Genomic DNA, 23165 nt, shown 5'->3' with positions numbered 1-23165 from the left:
CACAATAGGTCAATGTTCTAACCCAGAGCGTGAAAATATCTTTTGTGATGTAACTCTTTCAAAAGTACATAAAAATGGTTGCCAGCAGGGATTGTAGGCACATGTAGATTTATTAAATACACCTTGTGCGTCACCTAGAAACCAAATCTAGAAACCGACACTCGAAATTTTTGCTCTGTTACAATCGTAACCTGTTACAATTGACCCCACTCTCCCCTACTCTTCAACTTTATATGTAATAAAATTATATATGCTTCCAAATGGACATCATACCAAGGGCTCACCACCCTTTAATCTTTCATTTCTGATTAATTTATAAATCTCAATTCTGCCTGATTTATAATTTCACGGTTTAAGCTTGAAATCGTCCACGTGAGATCAGAATTTTCATTGAGAAATTTTTAAACGTGTCTGTTCAGCGTTCGTGTTTATGACTTATTCATTTATTTGATATTCATTAATTTGATACCAGTCTTAAATCTTTGTTGCCAATACATAAAAAGAAACTTCATTGGATTTTTTGAAACAATATACAAAATAGTGTTTTATATTATAGGAAAGGTAGGCATCATACAGTGATATGTATCGTACAGTATGATATGAATACTAACTGAGAAAGATATGGCATAAATGTTGTCCTGCCTCCATTCCCCTGGAATCACTATTTTAATGTTTTTTTTTAAACTGTTTATTTATTCCAACTCATTTTATCATTATACTCATTAATCTTCTGAAGTAACAGTTTTACAAACATTAAACCTTATCAAAAACTATCGAATTCTTGATTATCGCTTATTACTCCAATATCATTGTTTTGAGATTGACTCAATAAAGCCTTATCTGTTGTATTGCAGTTTTTGTAAAAAAAAATAGGACAAGATAAGATCCCAATGAAAAAAAAAAACTTTGAATGCAAACTATCAAAAGACAATCTATTCAAAACTCCATGATTATTATTTAGTGTATTTAACTACGTACGGGTTTTATTATAATTAATTTTTAATACTTATTTTATCAAATATTTCTATTGTTATTATCAAACTCAACAAAATCCTTAAGTTCATTACAAGATGGTGTGTTGATTATTGAATATGTTTGTTTGATTTATGCATTTAGTTTTATCATTCAATCCTAGTGATTTTTTTATAAAACATCTTTTAAAAAAATATAACCGAAAACTAAAATGTATGACAATTTCTACATTTAATAAAAATTTTCTTAGTTTAATGATACTTTGTACGGGATTTAGATTATTGCATATAAAAATAGCATTTTCTGGATGTATAACAAATGTAGTATAATTTTTATGAATTTGTTCGATATAAATTAAAAATAAAAAACATTTTGCAATTAAAATTGAAACCTCGATTGAAACTCTAATCAAGGAAGTAATATTTCTTAACAGTAGTGCTGCAGTTTCATCTGTAAACTAAAGTTTAGATTTTCTGAAGAAAATGAAAGAAAAACTTTTGCTGATTTCTTTTAAAAAAATGAACGATCATAATTAAAGACGCGATTTTTAATTCCTTTATAATTAAAAAAATTTGATTTTTTATCATAACTAATGCAGTTTTGGATCAGTTTCCAAGTTGAATTTCTTTTAGTTACTATGATTTCTAAGGGCAAAAATTTTCATAGAAATAGTTTGAAAGTTGAGTAAAATTTAAGGGTTAATCTTTAACGGTTCACAGTAAATGTAGATGAATTTTAAATTTTTATTTTTCTCAAAGGAAATAATAAATTAGTTATTTTTTAGAATGCAACAATAAGAGTATAACTGTTTTGTTTCCCACTGTTAATTTTTTAGAATACGACAATAAAAAGATAATTGTTTTTTTTTTTGCAGTTATATTTAGAATACAACAATTAGATGATGATTGTTTTGTTTATCACAGTAATTTTTAGACTGCAACAATTAGAGGATATTAATTTTATTTCCCACAGTAATTTTTCAGAATACAACAAATAGAGGATAATCGTTGTGGTTCTCACAGTTTTGTTAAAATGCAACAATTCGAGTAAAATTATTTTGTTTGATGCAATAAAGTTTTAGAATACAACAATTAGAGGATAATCTTTTTGCATCCTGCAGTTATAATTTTTCTGAAATATTAAATAATTATCATTGTACTTTTGTTTTTTTTTTCTTTTTTATTATACTATTGATATGGCTTCATTATAATTGAAATAAATTAATAATGTACAATAGCAAAAAATGAAAAAAAATGAATCCTTAATGATCCTTAAAAAATAATTTTTTTTTTTTCAGGTCTGAAAATGTACTATTTATTAATGCTATCGGTTTGTGCTTTCTTCTGTTCTGGATCCTGCACTAAAGGTAAGTTAAGAGTTGAAAACTAAAGTTTTTTTCATTTATTTATTTATTTTTTTATATATTTTTTTTAATGTTGAACTAGATTTAAAACTGCATCGATCTATGATCTTATATAGAGGTTGTTTCAGATGGATAAAGAAATTTTCTAATATTTTTTATAACTTTTAATATTCTTACTTGGACTTGTGAAAACAGAACATATTTTGAATATTAATTAGATATTTAAATGAATTAAATAAATATGCAACAAAAAATATTATGTTAGCATTATTTCAATTAATTTTAGTAGATCACTGTTGGCTTTAAAAACTATATAGGTCTAAATCTACAGACTAAGTATCTCAAATAGAATTTTTTTTTATAAAAAATTAATGGAAAATTTGAAATTAGAAACTAATTAAAAGCCTGTTTGTTTAACACAAAAGTTATTATATTATAGTGCAATATTTTCTGTTAGGTAAAGATCATTGAACTATTTTTTCTCTAAACATTTTGCCAATCAGTGAGCGCATGAATCATATTATTTAACTTTAAAAGATTTCCCATTTTCTATTTTTTTAAAATCAAAACTTCATATCAACAAACTCACAATTTAGGGAATCTGAAAAGTTGAAATCATACTTTTTGGAATTATAGAAAGCGTCTCAAAATTACTCGATTTCTCCACTCTCCTCACTTCCTCCTCTCTGTTACCAAGGTCAAAGAGCGGGGATATTATGCAACCCTTAAAACGCCAATTCAATTTACAAAGAGTATAGACGGTAAAGAAATCTAGCTGCAAACATTCCGAATCGTAATTAAAAATTTTGTTTAAAGAGATAGAATCGAGGTATTTGCGCCAAATGTGCTGTTCTATGCACAACTAACACAGTCCTATTTCAAGATTAAATAAAATTTCATTATTAAATAATGGAAGCTGCTTCTTACTTATCATTCCGGCGTATAGAGCTGCTTGTCTTAATAATGGGTTAAATGTAAGCATTATTCTTACAATAATCACAAAAAGTGCAAAAAACAAAAGCATATAAATGTTACGTTCAGATAGTAGGGAAGAAGGAAATTTTTGAGCACCATCAATATTGTTTTTTAGCAATGAAGATATTATGACTATAACATTAGAGATCAAGTGAAATGATAATTTTTAACGGGTAACCAGATAGGTAGCGGGTAGGCGGATAGGTACGGACAAATCCCAACAAGTGTGAGTTCGAATGAAAAGTGAAACATTAACAGTTGCTTCGGAATAGAGCGAGAGATCCACTATTGGCGATTTATCGAAAATGAATTTTCATTAAGAGCCAAGCAAGCAGTGCCAACCCAATGAAAACCAATTTGTCTATTCAACGAATTTTGCGAAAAATTAAAACTTCAAAAGACGTTGCAAAAATAAAGAAAACATGCAATGGAATGTATTTTATGTTGATGTTAACGCATTACCATTAAAAGGTATTTCAATAGATGATAAAAAAAGGATGATTCAAGAGTGACAAGAAAAAGATTGTCATCAACTTATTGTGTGACAATCTTGAATAATAATGTTTCTTTTTACGTTTATAGAGAAAGGAATTAAAGAAAACTAATTAAATTAAAGATAAATTTAAGTATTCAGTGAAATTAAATGCTATGAAATATATAATACCAAAGTGGCATGACTAACGCCTTGATTAAATTGTAAATTTTAATTTACTCCTTTTTAATTTTTACAGTGATTCCAGAAGTTGCTTCGGAGGATAATGATGCCCAGAATAGCGTCGTATACTGTCCAGGTGGATATTACTACTGTCAAGTCGGATCGACATGCTGTCCACTACCAAACGGAGCATACACATGCTGCCCATACCCCTCAGCTATGTGTTGCGCAGATATGGTTCATTGTTGCCCATACGGCACTCGATGTGATGCTACCTCCCGATACTGTCTCCACGGTTACAGCCTGATGCTATCACAATCTAAGACGCCCGCATTTCCTATGAAATAAACTTCTCAGTCTCGTTTAACTTGTTTGATACTCATATGTAAATATGTAATATAAAAATAAAGGATTCGTTTTATATTGTTTCTGTTTATGAAAACTAAAAATTGATTTTAGAACATATGAATTAGAGAGCATTTTATTTAAAAAAAATTGTTCAGTAGAGTCAAAAGTATTTCGCTCAAAACTTATAAAGGATAAAATAATTGCGGGACGATGTATAATATGTAATCACAAATTTATTGGCAGCATTTACTAAAAGTCAAAGATGAAAAAGAGTTCGAAAATCTCTGGTCTACTAGCCATAGAAAAAAAAAAAGAAAAAGAAAAAAAAAAGATTAAGAGAGACAGAGAGAGAATTATGATCATAGTAGTGCTTTCATTGGGCTTAAAAAATATTTTATGAGCGTATAAATGTTGATTATGATTTTCGTCACTTGTATTAAATGTATGGGGAACTTTTTGCATAAACGTCTCGAAAAGTTGTAAATAGATTTTTTCTTGTTGTAGATAACGAAATTTTTTCATGCGATTAAATTTTGTTTTCATTATTATTTCTTTTCACACTTTTATATCAGTAATAAATGTTGATATCACATTAAAATTGTTGCAAAAATATTGCTTCGCATAATTAAATCCTCACAATAAATTTTATTGTTTCTTCCTTGAATGCAAAGCAAAAAAAAAAAAAAAAAAGGAAAAAAAAAAGGGAAAAACTCATCAAATTCGTTTAGCAACTTTCAGGCCGAACTTTCTTACAACTGAGTCAGACATTCACATTTTCTTATTAGGGCCGGAATGAATTCAGTCTTATTTGAATTTATTTAACGTTACTGCTTTTGTTCTTAAATATTTAATGTGCCTGTAAAATACTCTTGAATATAATTTTAATGATTATGCTTTGCTTAAAAATGAAAAGAAAAGTTCAGAAAAGAGGACTGATTAGAAATACGTAAGGTGTAGTGACCCATAAAATAATTTAATAAAAATTAATGAGGAGAAAAAATCTCAGAGAAATTGGGGCTACAGAGGAAACACTGACTGAAGAAGTCAGATCGGAGCAGAATGCAGGGTACAGACTGAACTGAGGTGGTGTTTCTGTAACAAAATGCTATTTTCTTGCATGTAAAGTATAGGAATGTCCATATCACGTAAATTTATTATTCAGCATAATCTAATGTTTTTAAGTGCAGCGAAAAAAGAAGAATAAACGAAGAACGAACGAATGAATTCAAACCCTTTGAGAAGTGCTACAGAAACTTCCCTAACTTCCATTTGGAAATCAAACTGGCTTGAGCGTTTCTCATTCCACTTTCCCAATTGTGATTTGTCAAAATTCGTTTGCGTTTTTGTTTCTTTCTCACTTACATATTAATTTGGTATCCTTTATGTGCGAGATTTCTGAATGTAATTTTTAGACAAGGATTCTAAATTCACTGAAGTGACAAACATCATGGGACACGTCTTAATATTGCGTCGGACCTTCTCTATCTCTACGAAGCACAGCAACTCGATGTGGCATGGGCTCAACAAGTCATCATTACAAACCGAAATCGGGAATATTAATCAGAGAAATTTTACCAGATTTCTCATTCAAGCCTGTAGAGTAGAATAGGCAGCTAATCCTCTTTCTTTCAGATCGTGGCCCCTTTAAAGCTTATCTAAAACGTTTCTGCATTGCTACTGACAACACAAGCGCCTGTGGAGAATTAAGAACAGTGTGGCACTATGCTATGGACTGTCCGCTTACCACATCGGCACATCCTACCCCTTTAAGCAACCAAAGCTAGAATAACTCATAGCCCGGATGAGATCCATCTATAAAAATCCTAAGTTAAAACAGAAGGCAAATAAAAATTAACTATAGCAATAAAATTATCTCTTTTTAATTGTAATGCATTCAAGTGTATTCATAATCATCATTGATTAGAAACAAAAAGTCTGTTTTATCATATTTATATAGAAGATTCTATTGCGTTTTTTCTGTTGTCAATAAAAATTCTGACTGTTTTTTTAATTAAGCACAATTATATTTTAAAGTTTTACAAATATAATTTGGTAACAAAAATATGCACACACAACAAATGTAGCTCTGGTTTAAAGAACTATAACATAACCGAATGATTGCACAATATTTTTTAAATCAAAACTGAAGGAAATTGATTTTTTTAAAAAGTAATCATGCTTTGCTAACATCAAAACAATAAAATCATCACCATATAAAAAACTCATTAAAGGTCACAGGTAACTACGATTCGTTATGGCAATTAAAAATAAAATAGCTACAATTACATAGTATATTTTGGTTAGTTTATTTACTGATCAATAAAAAAACCGAAGCTCTTAATATAATTAAGTTTTACATACATAATATAATAACAGATAACAAAAAGAAATCTACGCATAATTGTATACAAAACTCTGGACTAAATTGTCAGAAAAATACATTCGTTAATGAGAAATAAATAAGAGGGAGTTGACGTTTTATTTTAAGAATATCTTGGAATAATTAATTTGCTAACAGTTAAAAAAAGGCAAAGAGTAAAGGAATAAATCAGAATACATTCTGGTCTATTTAATAAAATCAAATTATGAAAAATCCTCTTCGCATTATAATGGAATAAATTAGAGATAAAGCAAAGAAAAGTTTAGCAGATTTGAATTATAAATTTTCAGACGTTTAGTGCGCAATGAATGAATGAATAAATAAATAAATAAATAAATAAATAAATAAATTACCGGACAACCTTGATAACTTTTGATCCAAAGATCAGATCTTCAACATACAGGACTCATTCTTAATGGTTCAAAAGGGTGACTTGAAATATTCTAACTAATAAGTGCAGGAGTGATATTTTAAGTTACTAAATCAGACACTAAAATGCACTTTATCTGAATAAACATGCCATTTTTTCGGAGGATTTGGATTTCTGAACTCCAAAATATAGGGAGTAGCTGCAATCTGAGAAATAACCGGAGAGCTTTTCAAGCGGATTGAAAAAATTTTGAGCACAATTATAAAGGTCGTTTATAATTTTGTTAATTGTCTAAAAATAACTTTTTAGTAAATATTTATTATTTTATTTAATGATAGTTGGAAAAAAATTTGAATTGTAAAGCATGCATTTTTATATCATTTTAAAAGAAGGTAATTAAACAAAAAATACAAAATTAGTAATTGTTAGAGTAGTTACTGAGAAATCAAATATTAAATAGACGACTTTTTCAAAATTTGATTTTTCAGGAATCGAAACTCCATGTTCAAAATATATGAATTTAGATCAACTTGCATACAATTTTTTTTTGAATTCCACGGGTGGACGATTCCTGAAGGCTATTCCCCGCAATGAACTCCTAAAGATTCTTCGAAGTCTATCTCCCACCATCAGCTCCTGATCCTCATCGCGGATGACGGTGAGAATCATCTGTTGGGTGGCTAAAGCAAGTAAAAAGAGAACACGACTTTTTTTAAAAAAATAAGTGAAATAAATAAATAAAAAACTTCACACGCAGGTTGTCTGGCTATCGAAGCGGGGGCGCCGTCTCCTCTGCATAGGATCAAACTTGAGATGGCATGTTTTCGGATCATCCTCAGAGATGCTTCCCAGACCGTTGCCAATAACCCAATGTGCAGCTTTAGTTCAACGCAAATTAATTACAACTTGAAAAAAATTTATGCTGGGCATAACAGCAGCGCTTTGTCCAGAGAAAACGGAGCTCAGAGTTTTCCTTATGTGCAGAGGATTCTGAGCACCGGAGAGACGTAGGCAATCTTTAGAAGATTGACTAGATGATGACACCCTATACTAGACGGAGAGTCAATACATTCTTCCTCAATGTATGGAAGCTTTTAAAGTTATCCATTTTTCCCCACGTCTTAGCATTCGATGCCAGGTGAGTGGGCAGGAGAGCCTTCCGGCTAGTATAGATATAGCCGGAAAAGAAAAAGGTAACAGTTGTAGAAGAAGAAATGGAAGAACGAGAAGAAAACAGAAGTGGGAATAGAATAATTGACCTAAAGTTAAACTAATGGTTAAAAGCAACACTATTGATAATTAGCCCTAAGCAAAATTGAACGTACTTAGTGCTGAGATTGAATGCGGTCTCACACCACTTGAAAGCAGGCGAAAACTAGCCACGGTTAAATTTACCAATAAGATCAGGAGCAGCAGTGTGGAACACATCTCAAATGTTACTTTTCGGGCCCGGACCAACAGGGAAAGGTTAAAGCGATTCTCCACGCTCCAATACGACAAAGATATCAGAAAGAACATCAGTATGAACAACTCATGCCCTGAAATTACTGAAGAACTTTAAACCACCGCTGTCAAACCACCGTCTACCTTTAAGATCAATTTAGACCTACGTGTTCAAAAAAAGAGCCACATGAAATCATTAAGAGACCTTCTCTAAATGATAATCCTCGACCTTCTTCAACATCGACCTCAACTGCTGCCATGACACCCTTTATACCGAAAAAGTCGGAGATATGACCAGGGCTGTGCTCCATGCCTTCGGTCCCATTTGATTTGTACTTTAACTTTTCTGCCCTTGTCAAACGACAACAGCGCAACAACAACAAAATTAAACAAAAGAGAGACCTCACGATATCAGAAAGTCGTGAGGAAGAACTTCGTACAATTGGTGAAGAGCTGGCTGAAATATCGAACCAACTGTTCATTGAAGTGGTTAAAGAACCATTCTAAGTGGACGTGAGAATCGAATTGGTGGAAAGAGAAGCTTCGTTAATTCTGTAGGATGTAGCGTAACAGATTGAAATGTAGTTGTGTTACAGATTGTAACTAATTAGAAAGCACAACAAAGAGCTAGCCTAAGCAAAATTGATGACCACTCTTTTTCCGATTGGGTTGAAGCAAAGCAATCATTATGTTCTAACCTGGGATCCAAATTAAAGTTCCATTTAAGGAAATCAAAAATAATATTGGTTGAAAAAGAGTAGATTTCGAAGATTTTATTGAAGTCTGGTGTTGCTAAACAGAGTGATAACAAATAACGGGATTAAATTTTTATGCATCATAAAACAGTTTTTTTTTTGCCCAGTCACATAATTTTTAATTTAATTAATTTTAACACTTTCAATATGCTAATTAATTAGTACAGACAATATTTTCAGTTACTAAATTCGACACGAAAACATACTTTATCTAAATAATCATGCCTTTTTCCAACTGATTATAATTTCTTACCCTCAAAATATAGTGCAGTCACTATCTCGGTCAGAAGAGCGGTTTAAAGTTTGGAGCAAATGTTACTTTGTTGATTTTACTACGCCCTCGCTAGAGAATTTTTAAAGTGAATTGAAAACTTCTTACTCAAAATTATAAATTTCAGTTATCCAAAGATAGCTCAATACAAAAAAAAAAATAATTTTCCCTAATTTTTAATATATTAATTAAAAATAGTGGAATAGTCAATTTTGGAGTAGTCAATTTTCATGTAATTTTAAAGAACGTAATTTTATGTGGCAAAATACAAAATTTGAACAAAATAGATCAATTAGTTCTTGTGAAATCGAATTTAGTTGTACTATTTTTTAAAAATTTGATAACTGAGAAACTATTCAACCGATTTCATTCAAATTTTGTATTTTGCCATATAAAATTACATCTATTAGGCTTCTACAGTCAGACTTTTACATTCCCTGGAATCGAAGTGTTGGGTTGCCACTATATATATATTTTTGGTACAAAGCGTACTAGTTCCTCTTGGTATCGGGTTTTAACATTTTTGAATAGTGGTTAGAGTATCAGGCTACTGACTCAAAAGTCTTTGGATTGGTACCAGTCGATGTCCAGGCATATTTTTTTTATATCTAAAACGAACACACAACTCTGTTTTTAATCAACACTTGGAAACACTACACTATAGTCTGTCTGTGAAAAGAACTCTCGTTATCAATCATCTCGAGAGGTGGCGATCACTATGGTTATGAGATTTAACTGTTTAAGGTAAGAGTGTTGGGTTAATATTAAAGACAGGTTTTGGCTCAGGTTGGCATAAAAATAGGGTATCAGGGGAGAGATAAGCTCCCCTCTTTGGAATGCGCTGTGTTCATGCACCTGGCGTCTTTAGACTTAGTGACTAGGAGAGTTCTTTCTATAGATGAACAAACTAAACTTTACCTTTTTAAACTGTTCGCTTTGACACAGTTAACAATCGCCAGTGTTTTTAGAGACAGAACTGCACCAAAATGGCGAATTCACTCTCGACTACGTAAGTTTCCGTGAAAGAGTAAAAGAGGTCGCAAAATTTTTTAAAATTAGTTTTCTCTCTTTTTTTTTTATCATTTTTGAAACCTGCAATTATACTTAATTCTAATCAATAATCGATTATTTACTTAATATTCCAGTTGCCTTTACGAAATTGCTTAAAGCAAAATGATTATAAAAAATGATTTTTTCAAAAAATATGCATAATTTTTCTTATTACAGCGCACTGAATAAGATATGAAAAGGACATTCATTTTATGACAAAATTATAATTGTATTTCTCATTACGCTTTTCAAATCAAAACAAAATAATTAAATTCGTCAATAAAAAAATACGTTTCCCTAATAACTAATTTTCAACATTTAAAGCAGTTCTTTCTAGTTTTCATTTCAACGAGAACTATTATTCGGCTTATTTGTTTCATTTTCAGCTTCTGTATGTTCGCACATCAAAGGAATAGCAACTGCATAGAATAAATCAGAGGCCGATATACAAAAACTGAATCAGTAACTTTCTTAATTCTCAGGATGTCCTAATATCCTTCATTGGATAATGGCAAAAGCAAAGCTGCTTCAGTAAAATTATTATCCGTAATATTTGAACATATTCTATGCAAGCATTACACTCAATGCTCAAGCACTCATTCGATAGTTGTGGTTCTGTCTCGTTCGAATAAATTTATACCATGAGAAATGCTTAATGATACAAACGTATAATACAAAATACTCTGGAAATAAACGAATGTCAGATCTTTTTTTTTCTATAAGATATTATCTGAAACAAATTTGTGAAAGCATAGATCTGCCCAACATCAAAATACCTATTAACGTAAATAAAAAAAAATAAATTTTCTCTTATTTCGTTTCGAATCTTAGAACAAAATTCTTAGTGCTGGAATTTGTCGAAATTTAGCGTGCCATCTAACGAAATTGATTCCTTTTGCTTTTCTGAGTAACTAGTAGTTTTTGCAATCAAAGATGCTCTCTTAGACTTAATTTTGGTTACGGACAGGCCTATAGGATAATGGTAACTATCAAATTTAGCTAAGTGTAACCAAAATTTGTTAATAGCATAAAATTATTCAAAAAAATTTTACTTGTTAAAATGCGTAAGTGATTATATATATTTTTCGATATTTCAACGTGAATTTAGCTAAGTGTAACCAAAATTTGTTAAAAGCATAAAATTATTCAAAAAAATTTTACTTGTTAAAATGCGTAAGTGATTATATTTATTTTTCGATATTTCAACGTGAATTACTTCTAACAAAATTCATCAGACTGCAGTTTTTAGTTTATAATTACCCCTAAAAATTTGCAATTGCGTAGTTAAAACTTAAAAAATGAGAAAGGAATAATGTAAAAAAAAGCTTTTGTCTAGAGAACAACGTCGGCCAGCTCATGTTTAGAGTAATTTTTAAGGAGAGTACATATTGGCGCTAATTGATAAGTCACCAAGCCAGAGTAAAATGATAAGATGAATTAAAAAAGTGCTATAAATGTAAACTTATCTGTAATAAAATGATAATTTGCATGAAGGACATAAGAAGAAAACTAATGTTGTATTAATGAGATAAAACCTTATCATTTTCAACAGCATAAGGTTATTTAGTAACAAAAAATTCATTTTCTTTCTAAGACTTATACAATGTTAAAAACACGATTGATTGTTAGACAATTATTCGCATTCTTTTCGCACACAATTATTCGCATTCTTTTCAACGCTAATAACGTGTAAAGGGACATATATAAAAGTGAGAACATAACATAATTATATAAAAATGGATATCTTTTTTTTCGGATATTAAGATTATAACATTTAACAGTTAAGATTTCAAATGAATTGAATTTAAAGTAGTTTTTAGAAGTTTGACTCAGAATATTTACTGAGCATATTTTTTACTCTTTCTTCACTATTTTGTATTATTTTAGGTCAAAATAAGTGAGAAATATTATATTTAGCATTTTAATAATTCATGGTGTTATGAAATATAGCATGAAATACCTGTGTCTTTTTATGAAAGAGTGTTAGAGGTAAAATCTTCCATACACGGCTCACTTCAAAACAATAATTTATAAACTCTGCATTTATTTGCAGTTATTCAGATCAAAGAGTTATTCGTCATTGAAATTTCGTTAAATTATAAGATTAATTATTGATCAATTTTTGAAAATGAATGAAAATGTTTTTTCAAGCCTCTTTATTTAGATTTTATATTTCAGTACAAATATAATTCCGAAAATCTAACAGATTTTGCTTAGCAACTATTAGACTGTTTTTTTATAATTAAAAATTATCAAATTTATGTTTTTTTGCTTGAAACTAAAGCGTCAAAAAAATATATAAAAGGGACGCCGGTGTCCCACCCGCATCAAAGGGTTGAGATATTTGTTTCTGCTGAATGACTTTAGCCAGTTAAACATTGCTACTCTGATAAAACTCAGGATGAGCAGTTGAAACGGTTTTTTTTTTCAGAATATACTGTAAGTCATGAAGCTTCATTTTAGCCTGTTAATCAGCCCCAATTAGATCAAGTTACTATTTGTTCTTTTATAAAATAAAATTATTTTCTTGTTTGCGAAATGAATAGATTAAATCATATAGAACAACTGTCCCGCACGTGTCAGAAACGATGGATTCTTCTCAAAAAGAACTAGATTAACTTAATTAGAATGATTCAGTGATTTTACCGTAATTATTACTGTAAATGGTACGGTAAATAAAATTTTTTGTTTCGTAACATGTTCCGATAAAAGTGGATTTGCGGTAAAAAGTTCCTGAGCCCTGAGTTTCAGTACTTATTACCATAACTAATTCGGAGATTTTTACTGAGTATTACGGAGGATATTTTCAGACAGCAATGGGGACGGAGCGAGCCGAAAGCAGTTTACGATTTTACCAACCATTGTCAGCATTAGAACCTGGGGTGTCTAAACAGGAGGCCAGAGGTCAATCTCTCAGGTTCTGAAAAATTATTAAAAGGGCTTAGGTGGGGCAAAACATCCTATATCCCTCCTCTTTGTGGTAAAAAACTGGATGGATGCACAACCCTAACAACAGGGGTAAATGAAAAAAAAAAAAAGAAATCTAAACAAAAATAAATTTTCGTTCCTAAACATCAGTGAAACGTTACAAATCAGATAATAATAACAATAGGTAAATTAAAAAAAAAATAATCTCAAATAAAGAAAACATATTTTCAAAAGTTTCAGTTAGATTTCATATTCACAAATGTTTGAAATTTATCACTTTTATTGGCGTAAGAAAGTGCTTTATCTCTGGTGTATTGACTGATAATGAAATTTCCTTTTCTCGGAACAGCAAGCTAAAATGCTTTATCAGTCTGAGAAGCATATGACTTCCCAAACCGAGGAAAAAAAAGATTTTACGTGCACCAGTGTAAGACATTGTGTAAGATAATATTTTGGAATTTTTTTGAAGGAGGAAATTTATGCTTTGCTAATTAAAAACAAAGCTATACTTATTATTTAAAGAAAATACATTTAATTTCAAATTTTTTTTTGCCATTTTCAAAGAGTAAGTATGCTGTATTATGCATCACAATATCATTCTATCATCTCGTATCTATCTATCATTATTATCTATCTATATCACCACTATTCATTATAACTACCATCTATATCATCATTATTTACTTTATTTACCATATTGTTATATCCTCACTATATCACTACAATATCCTCCCTTTATCATTCAGTTGAGTCATAAACCATTATCATTGTTCATTATTATCTACCTATATCACCCATTTTCCTTATAATTACTACCTATATCCTCATTATTTACCTTATTCACTATACCCCCATATCATTATAGTCTCCTCAATATATCCTTCAGTTGAGTCATAAACCATCATCATTAATCATTATTATCTACCTCTATATCACCATTATTCATTATAACTACCATCTATATCATCATTATTTACTTTATTCACTATATTCACTTTATATCCTCACTATATCGCTACAATATCCTCCCTATATCATTCAGTTGAGTCATAAACTATTATCATTGTTCATTATTATCCACTTATATCACCCATTTTCCTTATAATTACTACCTATATCATCATTATTTACTTTATTCACTATACCCCCTATATCATTATATTCTCCTCAATATATTCTTCAGTTGAGTCATAAACCATCATCATTAATCATTATTATCTACCTATATCACCACTATTCATTATAATTACTATCTATATAATCATTATTTCCTTTATTCACTATATTGTGCTATATCCTCACTATATCAATCAGTTGAGTCATTAATAACTTGCGCATTGAAATTATGTTCAAATGTGTTATACTATGTGCATCATTGGAAATGTTATACTTTAAGTTTCACTTTATTCATAGTTATGCAGATTGTGCACGTTATGCTTTGAGCATAATTATATAATTATCTGAGTTATAATGTCTAACAAATCTTTCGAATGAAAAAATAATTTTTGTTTAGATCTTTTTTAGTTACCATCTGTTATTTAGCAGGTGCAACCATTCATTTTTTGCGATGGAGGACAGAGATATAATGAGGTTACGTACCCCCTTCAATAATTTTTCAGAACTTTAGAATTTAATATATTATTTGAGTGAATCAAAAATACTTCGATTTCTTTAAAAATTGGACAAAATTAGTCCTTTCCTGTACCTATCAATAATTATCCTTAATTCATATTTAGAAACTTTTATTCGCTTCACTTAAAAAAATAAAGATGAATTTAAATAATTTTGAAATATAATTTTCAAATAATTTTCGTACTCTAAATTTGATAAAATGTTTTGGGCTTTTATTGTAAATTTTGGTATTTAATTCTTTTACTTACATTTTATGCAATTATTTAACTTTATTTCTAAGTAGAATAGTTGGATAAGACAAACATTCTACGTTATTTTTAAATTTTTTTTAATCGACCGTATTTAGCTCGATGTATATTCAAATAAGCAATTCGCTTGAATCTTACAGGGGAAGCATAAGAAAGTATTTATACATGGAAATAACAGCTAAGTTCGAATATATTGAATAATATACACAATACTAGTTAAGTTTGAAATAATTACATATTTTAACAACATAATAACTAAATCGTTACTATAAAATTATTTTTTTACTTCCTTACACTATAATATTGTAAATAGAATAAATTTCTGCGCAAAATTGTTCTGATAAATTAAATGTAGGGAAAAAGAAGAAACTTTTAAAATAAATAATAAAAATAATCTGCAGTTTTGAAATAATTTTTTTTTGCAGCGAGGCACATTAATAAAACTAAATTCTCGCGAAACCAACAAAATTATTAATCGAAAAATAATTTTTTAAAGGTTAGAATAATCCAAAAATTTTGTGCACGGATGCAATTTTTATCCAAATTTTTAGGATGAAACCGTGAAATAAATAAACTTGAGTTGTTTAACGACATGGTATACCTTTTTCAAACTGAAATAAATTAACAATAATAAAACTCAAACTATCATGTCAAAAAAAAAAATTATCGTTTAAGATGAATCAAATAATTTTTTTAATAATATAAATCCATTTTTCTAGCCATATTTTATGAATTGAATGGAGTAAACATTTTCAACCTTTTAAGCAATTTTAATAAATTAAAGACAGTACCACTTAAAAACTGACACACTGTGGGAAAAATGGAGACCAAGTTAAATTTGCAAGACTTCAATAGCACTCTTGCGTGTTTCAATGACGTGCATCTCGGCGTTGTAAACAAAAGGAATCGATACATTCTGACCCTCAGTTAAACATTTTATTCGGAAAAAAAGAAAAAAAAAGAAAAAGAAAATCGTTAAAAAAATAGAAAAATAATTTATTTGGTATATCAAAGCAATGTTTGAAAACGGTAAAGGAAAGCGCTCAAAAAGGCATCGCATATTGGTAAATATAAAAGCAATTTATGAGAATAATGTTACTCAAACATTATTAATCTACTATATAAAGTTTTTTTACACATAGAATCCGGTATTCTGAATGGGTTTAGCCTCGATCCCTAATATATAGATTTTTTTTTTATTATCAAATATATTTTAAATTTTTTTTACTATCAAATATATTGTGTTGATTTGTTGTCCCTGAGCGTATGAGAGTAAAAGCATAGAATTTCGATAAAAAAAAATTTTCGGCTTCAATAAAATTTCGATTTAAAACATTTCAGTTCAAAGAATTTTATACTTCCCTATGATCAATTCTTATAAGACAGCAGTTTAAAAATTTCACTATTTTCCCATAAACCCCACATTGAAAAATTCAATTTCTATGTAAAGATTATATAAGTTAAAAGTGAAGAAATTCCATTGCGATGTAAAGTTCCTATAAGCCAAAAATTGAAAAAAATTCATGACTTCGAAAATTTTCTTGTAAGTTAGCAATTATAAAATTCCACTTCTATGCAAATTTTCCATAAATCAGCAGTTAAATTTCATTCATATGCATAGTTTTTATTAGCCAACAATAAAAAAATTCCATTTTCATCTAACGTTTCTATAATAAGTCAACAGTGAAGAAATTCCGATTCATTGAAATTTTGAATGTTCTTCTGCATCAACCGTGAAAAAATTTCACTCTTACATAAAGTTCACGTTAGTCAACGGTTTTAGCTGAAGTGATACGGAAATTATTTGAGTACCACTTCAGTTGAAATTCTTTTAAAACGTGTTTATTTATTTATTTTTTAATGTCAGTAACTATAATATTTTCATAGATCACGCAAAAAGTGTGCAAATAAAATTCTCTAATGTTACACGGTATTAAAACTGGATCTAAATTTTAGATTTCTTTACTTCACAAAATTGTAAAGATAGGTTTCGTAAACTTTGAATTTTGTTAAAAACTAATATATTCAACAAATTAATAACAAAAAATTTCGACACGAATAATTTTTGATCCAATGATCGTAATTTTACTTCCAAAAATCAGTTTTATCCTTAGGTATTCAGACGATGATCTGGGCCTAAGTGAAGTATTTTTCTTAATAACCCTTTTTGTTTTTGACAGATTTTAATTTTTGACCCTCAATGTTTGAAAGGTAGTCGCAATTTGGAAACAGAGGTCCAAACGGCTCATGGTCAAGTTTTAGCACCTTACTGCTGTTTTTTATTTATTGTGTGCCTGTCCCGTCTCTGGAACTAATTGCTCTCCAAAAAGATTTGAGAACATATGAAACTAGCTCCCCCATGTATGATTTCTTGCTGAAAATCATTTCTAATAAATACATATTTTTCTGATATTTATTTTAATAATCAATGAAAGTCTATTATATTACAAGATTTAAAGATTATCAACTTTAACAATGACAATATTTTACATCAAAATTCAAACTTTGAAAATAGCTCGAATAGTTTCGGAGGAAAAAAAAATTAAATGTTGCTTTTTTATATTTAGTGCTTTGTAACAGTTGCATACATTTAAGCGTTTTTAAATTCAAACTTTATTTATTTCAGGCAGAAAAATGAATTTAGCCGTCGTTCTTATTACTTGTGCTGTTTTATACTCAGTGCAAGGAGGTTGTCCATCAGGTACTTGTTCTGAAAGTATGTACACATTACTATCATCATTTAGTTGGCAATATTATATCAACATAACATATAGTATACTTTTTATTTCAGTCTATACAGTTTGTGTCTATTTAAATAAACCTCTGGTGGTCTAATAAACCTTTTTTTTTTTTGAAACTGCTTGAAAGTGAACAAAATTACTTTATGGAAATGAAAGTCTGTATTTCTTTTTGAAATACATTTATCCATCCAAAGATACATTTCATATGAATGAACAAATGTTTGAATAAATTGCGTGCATGGAATATCGAGTTATGTATATCTATTATCAGGAAAATGAATTACATCAATCATATGATATTCAATTAATTTATACTTAAATAGTCTTATTATTTGTAAATAATTTATAATAACATAAAGGACCTTATTTCAGTAGTGGAATAATACTATTTTTTGATGCATAGAGCCTAACAATATTATTTTACAAAATTCTATTTTTAATCTTTCATTCTATATATACTGTGAGTGAAAAGAAAAAAGAATTTTAAAAATATATATGGGTATAATGTATTAACATTATTCACCGTTAGAAATTTCTTGGAAAAAATGGCTAAATAGCAATTTATCTAATTGTTATTTTACCATATTTAACCGAAACAGCCATGTAGCAATAAAAAAAATTATGTTCAAATTATTTGTGAGAAGAAAAACGTTTATTGATTGTTTTTTCCTAATACGGTCAATATCATGACCGGTTAATTAGGGGTTCGAATCCCAGCGATGATACTACAATATTTTTTCATTCCTTCATTATATGAAGAGTTTCCAGTGTCTTGCACTCTTCAATTAGGGACCTTGTACCATTATATTGCGAACTTGTCATTCACTCAGAAAAAACGCAGCATGTCCGTTTAAGTTTCATTTTCATGGATTCGAAATTATGCTAGTTTTAAACGGTAACAAAACCATTTAAAACTTAGTTTAGTTTTGTATTTCCGGTTTTTTAACTGTGCCAGTTGTAAACGGTTTTAAAACCGTAAAGGTAAAATTTTTTTTTTCCTAACCATAAGCTTTATGGTTGTTTGGATGGAGAAACTGCTGTCGGCCATTTTACCATAATTTCAGAATGAAAATTTTAACAGTGTTAATCAAAATTAAAAAAAGAAAAAGCAGAACAAAGCAAAACCAGGCAAATGAATTCCTTACAGTTATGTAATATTCAATTAATTTACACAAAGTATTCTAATTAATTGTACATAATATCTGGTATAAGAAAAACCTTATTTCAATACTGGATTAACGCCATTTTTGTTTTTGAGGTAGTAGCTTAAAATCATTGATTTCCATTCCTTGTCTGATTTGTGGTGCCCTTTGCTTGGTCGCAGAAATTAGCTGAAAGCGTAATAGTTTCAAAATAAGATAGAAATTATTTGTATGATCATGAGAGAGAGGATAAATTTTTTTTAAATAAGTAGAGTTGGTGTACCATTCAAATGAGGTCTTATATATGGTCTAAAACGTTCAATTTATACAGAATATTCTTAAAATATTCTGAATAAATTCGAAACAATTTTCATAAATTTACGGCATTTTTCTCGTGCTGGAATTGACGCGAAAAACGCTAATAAACTATGGAATAAATACGTATTCAACATGTATGGATAAATGCTGTACTTTTATGTATTTATACAATTTCATTACTTTAATAACGGTTATAGTTTTATAAGGCCTTACTAAATGTTAAGAACTTTTTTATGAAAAAAAATGTTTTTTTGAAAGGATAACAGAAAATTAAAAATTGACCAAAATTAAAAGATGCATAGATGAATATATTTTTAAAAATGCAATGCCGGATATACACTGGTTATCATAAATTAAGGAAAAATCACAAAAATAGCGATAACTCTTTCAAAAGTAAGCCAAACCGTGCAAAATTTGCATATGTTGTCCACTAAGAGTAGCTGAGTAAAATTGCAATATGCAAATTAGTGGCGCTGCACTCGGCTTACGTCATCTGCCTGGAGCATAAAAGTCCAAGTTTGAGAGAAAGCACACAAATTTTACTGTGATTGCGACATTGAAAATCTGAGATAGCCAATTCGTAATAATGACCTCTAGGCATCATTTGCCTGAAGAACTACGATGGAGAGCCATCGGGAGACTAGAGGCAGGGCAGAGTCAATCAGAAGTGGCCAGATGGCTAAATGTGAGTCCATCTGTGGTTCATAGACTTTGGAGGCAATTTCAAACCACAGATTCGGCATCTAGGAGGTTCAGTCAAGGACGGCCAACTGTTACGACCAGTGCCGATGACCGATATTTGACATTAAGTGCACGCAGGAATAGAACCGCTACTCCGACACATCTTAGATCCTCTCTTGCTGCAGCCACCGGAAGGTTGGTGTCAACGTCAACTGTGCGCAGAAGGCTCCACGAAGGTGGTCTGTATGCGAGACGACCAGCCATTTGCGTGCCGCTCACATCACGCCATAGGAGAGACCGTTTGCAGTGGGCCCGACAACATGTCCACTGGACGTCAGATCAATGGAGGCCTGTTCTCTTTACGGATGAGTCCAGGTTTAGTCTAGAAAGTGACAGTAGACGTTATTTGATATGGAGAGAACCTGGGACCCGTTATCATCCATCAAACATCCGTGAAAGAGATGCATACGGAAGAGGCAGTGTCTGTGTTTGGGGAGGCATATCCTTAGGAGGGCGCACATACCTCCATGTCTTTCCAAGGGGAACCGTGAATGCTCAGGTTTATCGAGACAACATCCTTGATGCTTATGTGCGCCCATATGCCGGGGCAATTGGTGATTGCTTCCTGTTACAGGACGATAATGCAAGACCACACAGAGCTCGCATTGTTGATGATTATCTTCAACAGGAAACAATTACTCGCATGGAGTGGCCAGCTCGATCCCCGGACTTGAATCCTATCGAGCACGTTTGGGATGCTCTAGGGAGGCGTGTATCTGCCATCAATCCGCCCCCTCAGACCCTTGCCACGCTTGCAACTGCTTTACAAGAGCAATGGCTCTCACTTCCTATTGAACTGATAGACCGCATAATTGAAAGCATCACACATCGCTGTTTGTGCTGTATTGCTTCTAGAGGCAATCATATTCCATATTAAAGGTACTTTTTCTATTGCAAACCGATACTTCCAATTTGTTTATTTTATACATGTGCTAATTTCTATACTACTATTAATGTCTGATAATTTCTTTTTATGTTGTTTAATACCTTACTATGTGTTGTATATTGTGGGTAAGTTTCATAAAATTCCATGTGTAATTTCTTGAGTTATCGCGATTTTTGTGAATTTTCCTTAATTTATGATAACCAGTGTATATTATTTGCAAAAATCAATGTTTAAACAAACCTTAATATTATTTAAAAATGGGTAAATTTTTTAATTTAAAATTCGGGGGCTTCACTTATCATTTATTTGCGAAGCTTCCGTTTCGTCAATGGTTATAAGAAAGGTTATAAGAAATTTTAGTGATTGGTGACGTCATAATAACGTCACATGCATAAATTCACAATGAAAATAAGCATAATGTTTTTCAAAATTTCGTGGGTTCGTTCTTTCTCAGACAACGCTATTTTGGTTGCAATAATCCTACTTTACATTTACTTATAGGAGATAAACCACACTATAATCTTCTGTTATACCATAAGGACATTGGATTTTATACCTCAATTTAATTTTACCTTTTAAAATTTACCTTTATATTTTATCTCTTATTTAAACCAAGCACTCGTTTTTTAGACCAAGTTCATGGCGCGGAATAGCCATTTCTGGCTCTTGCGCCAAAAACACTAAATAACTAACTAACTCATTTGTGCTTTCAGCTCAGACTTGCTGTGGAACGACGGTCGCTGGAGAGTACGGTTGCTGCCCACAACCCAACGCTGTCTGCTGCTCGGACGGACTTCATTGTTGTCCACATGATACGGTCTGCAACCTAGAAGAAGGCCGATGTGATGCCAAAAACGGTCTACTACACCCACTGTTAATTAAGGATCCTCCTTCGGACAATATTGAGGCCGAAGTGGTGAAAATTGCCAACAAAGTCGACATTATTTACTGTCCAGGAGGTTACTATTACTGTCAGGACGGAGCTACTTGCTGTCCTCTACCAAGTGGAGCATACTCATGCTGTCCTTACCAATCTGCTTCGTGTTGTGCTGATATGATACATTGTTGTCCTTACGGTACTCGATGTGATTCGACCTCCAGACATTGCCTCAGAGGAAATAATCTTTATCAAGCTCTTATGAAGAAACCTGCTTTTCCTATGAATTAATTTGTTAATAGATGGTTTTGTATTGTTTATAGACTATTGTTGTTTATCGACTATAGTATTGCTTGTAGATGGTTTTGCATTGTTTATAGACTGAATAAAAATTAAAGGTTGTTTTGTGCACAGAAATTTTGTCAAAATAAATTTCTTGCTTTAAGTTCGTCAGTATTTTGAAAAATTTAGAAATTGATTTTTAAAAGTGCTTGGGGTATAATTTTTTAAAAAATAATTTTAAAAATAAGTTTTAATTTTAGATTTTTTTCCGTGCTTGTGTACTATAGATAGCATTAATATACAAAAAAAATGTTCATAAATGTTATGAGATTTTTTAAACAAATATCAACGAAAAAACGAAATGTTAAAAAAATGTATGTTTTAATTTTTTGATATAATTTAAAATTATGCATTAAACTTAATTATAAATTATTTATGTAAAGTAACTATTATCCATACTTTATTTCGACTTTAAATAAAAATCTCCGAAGCTAAAATTGCATATTTTTTTGCTTTACTATTTTTTTTATAAAATTTGTAGAGCAAATTTTATGCAATAATTCTTAATTTCCAATCGAAAAATAACAGTCTAATATTTAAAATTTCTATATTCCAAATTTCATACAATTGTCTTTCATAGTGTTTTTTAGATTTAGGATGTACCATAAGTCAAATAAAAAAAATAAAAAAAATTCACTGTACCGGAATAATAATAATAGTAAAACATGTGTTTCTTACTATAAAAAAATGCTTCCTAAAATACCAAAGTCAAACCCTCAACCTACGTG

General features: G+C 30.3%; 2 protein-coding genes across 3 annotated transcripts in view; one reads left to right on the top strand and one right to left on the bottom strand.

Annotated features, from left to right (window-relative positions):
• The window catches only part of LOC107447843 (progranulin), a 131534-nt gene that overhangs the window by 55171 nt on the left and 53198 nt on the right, over positions 1 to 23165 (bottom strand). The gene's annotated exons all lie outside the window — the stretch shown is intronic.
• Positions 13809 to 22512, top strand: LOC139425532 (progranulin-like). Of its 2 annotated transcripts, none has more exons than XM_071180582.1 (3): positions 13809 to 13949; positions 18017 to 18106; positions 21932 to 22512. In XM_071180582.1, exons 2-3 carry the CDS (start codon positions 18025 to 18027, stop codon positions 22384 to 22386), a joined length of 537 nt encoding a protein of 178 aa, XP_071036683.1. In that variant the 5' UTR covers positions 13809 to 13949; positions 18017 to 18024; the 3' UTR covers positions 22387 to 22512. The 2 variants fall into 2 exon arrangements, with proteins under 2 accessions (XP_071036683.1, XP_071036682.1); XM_071180581.1 differs by having other exon boundaries at positions 13814 to 14075.

Source organism: Parasteatoda tepidariorum, chromosome 5, assembly GCF_043381705.1.
Source record: "Parasteatoda tepidariorum isolate YZ-2023 chromosome 5, CAS_Ptep_4.0, whole genome shotgun sequence".
In the NCBI taxonomy this organism is placed as follows: Eukaryota; Metazoa; Arthropoda; class Arachnida; order Araneae; family Theridiidae; genus Parasteatoda; species Parasteatoda tepidariorum.
Note: the sequence above shows the minus strand (reverse complement) of the source record. Positions and strands in the feature narration are given on the sequence as shown.

What these genes read in the sequence shown, in the direction of transcription:
- LOC139425532 (XM_071180582.1), top strand. Translation starts at nt 18,025, where the DNA reads ATGAATTTAGCCGTCGTTCTTATTACTTGTGCTGTTTTATACTCAGTG. An exon ending in ATCAGGTACTTGTTCTGAAA is followed by an intron (nt 18,107 to 21,931) that starts GTATGTACACAT and finishes TTGTGCTTTCAG; the next exon opens with CTCAGACTTGCTGTGGAACG.